Source organism: Mastomys coucha, unplaced genomic scaffold (genome assembly GCF_008632895.1).
Source record: "Mastomys coucha isolate ucsf_1 unplaced genomic scaffold, UCSF_Mcou_1 pScaffold7, whole genome shotgun sequence".
Lineage (NCBI taxonomy): Eukaryota > Metazoa > Chordata > Mammalia > Rodentia > Muridae > Mastomys > Mastomys coucha.
Window position 1 is genome coordinate 51,512,213 of NW_022196913.1, and position 4,168 is coordinate 51,516,380.

Consider the following 4,168-nt stretch of genomic DNA (forward strand, 5'->3'; position numbering starts at 1 on the left):
AGCTTGCTAGCTCTTGAGCCTCCTCTCTACATACACCACCATGCTAGGTCTTCTTCTTCTTCTTCTTCTTGTTCTTCTTCTTGTTCTTGTTCTTGTTTCTTCTTCTTGTTCTTCTTCTTCTTCTTCTTCCTCTTCTTTTTTCAAATATGGGATCTGGGAATCGAACTTGGGTCCTCATTCTTGCACAGGCAACAGTTTAGCCTCTGAGCTCTGATCCCACCCCATGGTAGTGTTATTAAGAACAGGCGATCAACGCTTTGAACTCTGAATTAGACAGTTTGTATTCTAAAACACCACACAAATCTGTACCAATTAAATACAATAAAGTTGAAAGGGAATATAAATTACAGTTTTTGTTTTAAACAGATGATAGTAAAATACTACCGTCAGCTCACTATACACACAGAACAGCAGCTTGTCAATAGAATCTCCCATCTCTCCCTCACCAATGCTAAGAATTAAAAAAAAAAAAAGTACAGCAGGCTGCACACATGCTCTCTCACTTTCTCACAACACACGTGTAGCTGTACATAGAGGTTCATTGTACAGGCATCTACATTTGTATGTATGTACAGAGCAAGTACATAAAATATATCCGTAAAATTTTCCACACCACGATCCTACAATGCCTCTCCTCTCAGGATACTTTGAAAATGAGGAAGAAAGAAAAGACAACAAAGCAGCCCAACGTTTAATCCCCTCAGACCAGGTGACTGTGCAAACCCACAGCCGTGATAGCTCAGTCCTCCTCCTCAGCATTCTCCAGACTCAAGCAAAATGGTGAACCCACACCACAAGAGAATCCAGCGACCTTCAGATAGACAGACAGACAGACTGATAAAGAAGTCGCAAATCAAGACTCTTCCCCAACTTGCGGTACATCGTTCTGTTGCTGGTTGTAACACTGTCCTGTGCACTCCACCTGTTTGGATAGGTGGACGGGATGTGAGAAATGCTGGACTAGAGTAGGAGCCCCAGCCATGTCAATATCAAGTCAGTAGGTACCAGGCTAGGTGGAAGACCGAAGGTTACAGCTGTGCGATTTCTCAGTGTGCTTAGGAAAGGGGACAGGGACCAGGGCAGCACGTGGCTTGGTAGGCAAGGGAAGTATGGCACCAGACTGGAGTGAGATTATATACTCACACAAAACAAGAGTAGACAGCAAAGATGTTCAGTGTCCTGGAAGTTCTTTGGTTATGAAGAACAGTGCCTGCAACCTTTTCTATAAAGAGGGGTTTAGAACCACATCCTTACAGAATATAAAATATGCTTTTCATCTGCTGGTGGCAAAGCAGTCATTCGGGTCGCTTTGTAACAAAGTCCAGTACCTTGTGATTTTCAACAAATCATCTATCTGCCTTTTAGTGTGCAGATATGTCTCTGGATAGACATACCGTAGATACACAATTCATATACATAATATATATATTATTTATAAAAAAAGAGATCAGAGCACTGACTCCAGAGTCTGCAGGAAGAACTGATTAAAAATGTACGAGAATAAAGTTTGAGTCTGCGGAGGTCTCTGCACAGTGGGGGCATGTAGGAAGTGCTAACGAAAATACTGCCACGTAGGTAAGCCTTTTTCACACTCTTCCTTTCTGGAAAGAGCAGAGGCTGTGATTCGCCTTGGGACAAAGTGCTGCTTTTCCCACTGGGGAGGGGAAGTGCAGGGCTCCCCCATGCTGGTCTGAGGTCGAGCTGGGTCACAGCTGTCTGAAGTTGGAGCACAGCACGGACTGTCCCAGGGTGAGACGGATGAACTGGAGAGGCACGGCTGTCTCTTACCGAGTGGCTTCCTGGAATACAGAGGTCAGTGAGTCCCAGCTCCTTGTCTCCATGTCCCCACCCCCACACAGGGCCCACCCTCCAGGGGGCTTTCTGAAGGGTCAGACCAGACTGAATTCATTATGGACTCTCAGAGAATGGGAGAAGCCTCACGCGTCTGTGGCAGGCAACCCTTGTTCTGAGTAACCCCAGGATTAAAACAAACACTTAGAAGATGTTTCCAAATTGACTTTTGATTTCCTTTTTATTTTCCCCAAGTACTTGGAACTGAACCTAGGACCTCATGTATGCTAGGCAAACACTATACCTCGGAGATACACTCTTCACTTGACTTTAGCCAAAAGGCTGAGAAGCGATACGGAGCTCCATTCTTAGCCCTCACACAGTATGACTGTGTGTGCGTCTTTGTGGTATATATGGATATACACACGTGTACTGCATGTGCCTGGGATGAGGAAGCCAGAGGAGGACACTGACCCCAGACAGATCTTAACAGGTGAACTTGAAGCTTACCAGTCCAGACAGGCCAACTGACCAGCAAGGGACATCCAGTCTCTACTCCTAAACACTGGGATTAAGGCTCCACATGGCCATGCCCAGCTTTTTTATGGGTTCTGGGGATTCAAACTCCAAAACTCATGCTTAGATATCAGGAGCTTTTACTCTCAGCTGCGTCTCTAGCTCTCAAATAGACTTGTAGTGCCAAAACAGCTTTTTTTAAAAAAATACTTATTTATTTTATTTAATATGAGTACACTATCACTTTCTTCAGACACACCAGAAGAGGGCATCAGATCCCATTACAGATGGTTGTGAGCCACCTTGTGGTTGCTGGGAATTGAACTGAGGACCTCTGGAAGAGCAAGCAGCCATCTCTGCGGCCCCTATTTTAGGATTTTGAGGACAGGCTCTCTCCCGAGTAGTAGAATTACAGATATGGTATGCCAACCCTGGTTTATCCGACCCATGTAAACTAAGCTTTTCGTATTGGACTGAATCTTCTCTGATCTTGAGTCTCATACTGACTCATCTGTCAACAAAAGCAACAACAAAAGCCCAACAACTGTGCATCTGCTGTGATTCCCAAAGCAGTGCGGTTTTCCCACGGCAGGTGAACAGGATGGTCTAGCTTGCTCTGTAGTGGACCCATCTTGCTAACCACAAATATCAGATGAAGCTCTCTGTGCGAATCTCACTGTGACAAAAAGCTTCCGGTGGGCTGGTGTCCGCCCGGCAAGCTGTGCTCACTGAGAATGCGGAACCGAAAAGGGCTGTCTCTGGCAGTGATTACCTGGTCGTTCTCTATCTTGGAATGCAGCGGGTCAGCGTCCGGGGGTCCTTCCGGGATGCCTTTGTGGTGTGTTTCATTCGTTAGATCCCTCCTACCAGAGGGCTCTCCTACAGAGCAATCTGCTAACCCATCGAAGTCTTTGCCGTCAGACACACCCATGAACTCTGTGAAGGAATGATCCTCCAAAATGTTTGTAGTGTGTTCTATCGTCACCTCTCCTGGGCAGAATTCTCTAGCTTGGTGGCCATCTTTGCTAGGGCCGGCTGGATGTTCTGAACATGAAGCAGTCCTGCACGGCATTCTGGGATTTTCCTCAGGGATGCGCTGGGGTGATGGGATCCCCCTGGGTAAGGCACTGTTTTCCTCGAGTGACACGGTGATTGTCTTAGCCTTCCCTAAGCCTTTTTCTACTTCTGTAAGCTCTTGATTCGAAGCTGGTCTGACATCAGGTGCAAGTGATGGTCCCGGGGGCTCACTGCACTCTGCCTCCTTTGTCGTTGAGACGGCTAGCTGGTCTGAGCTGTCACTGGAAGGGACTGCCATGTCAGACAGAGTGGCGTTGGAGGCACTGTGGGAGAAGTAGCCACTGGTGAGGCTGCTGGTAGTAGGGCTACGAGACACTGCTTTCTCCAAGGCTCTTGAGTCTGTCAGGTCCACTTTAGAAGACGACCATTCCCTGTTCTCCAAGCTGGCGTTGTAAACACTGAAGTCAGCAAACTCCACGGGCACATAAGGCTGGGCATGCATCAGCTTCCTGCTCAGAGCTTCCAGCTCATTTTCCTCCTCTTCCGAGTCCTACAGAAAGGAAGCCAGAGCCAGCTATTAGCTCCTTATAGCAAGTGTCTGAATGAGACATATTTCACTCTGCTAGGAAAGGGATTCATTCCCAAGCCCATGTCCCTTCCCTTCCTTCTTTTCTTCTTCTGCTTGTTTTATGTAGTTCATGGCTGGCTTTGAACTCATTAGGTGAACAGGCCTTGACTGCCTGATGCTTCTCCCTCTACCTCTGAGAACAGGGAATTATGGGTACTACCAGACCTAGTTTCTCTTTCTTACTATCTTTTTTTTTTTTTTTTTTTTTTTTTTTTT

General features: G+C 46.5%; 1 protein-coding gene across 9 annotated transcripts in view; it reads right to left on the reverse strand.

Annotated features, from left to right (window-relative positions):
• Nucleotides 1-260: 260 nt before the first annotated feature.
• Kif13a (kinesin family member 13A) overlaps nucleotides 261-4,168 on the reverse strand; it is a 187,748-nt gene continuing 183,840 nt past the window's right edge. For 8 of the 9 annotated variants that reach the window (XM_031359236.1, XM_031359235.1, XM_031359234.1 and 5 more), the window contains 2 exons: nucleotides 3,080-3,874; nucleotides 261-1,799 (listed from right to left, as the gene is read on the reverse strand). In XM_031359236.1, the coding sequence (XP_031215096.1) occupies nucleotides 1,785-1,799; nucleotides 3,080-3,874 (810 nt within the window). In that variant the 3' untranslated portion in view covers nucleotides 261-1,784. Of the gene's footprint in view, nucleotides 1,800-3,079; nucleotides 3,875-4,168 lie in introns of those variants that run through there. The other variant, XR_004115262.1, reaches the window with a different exon arrangement.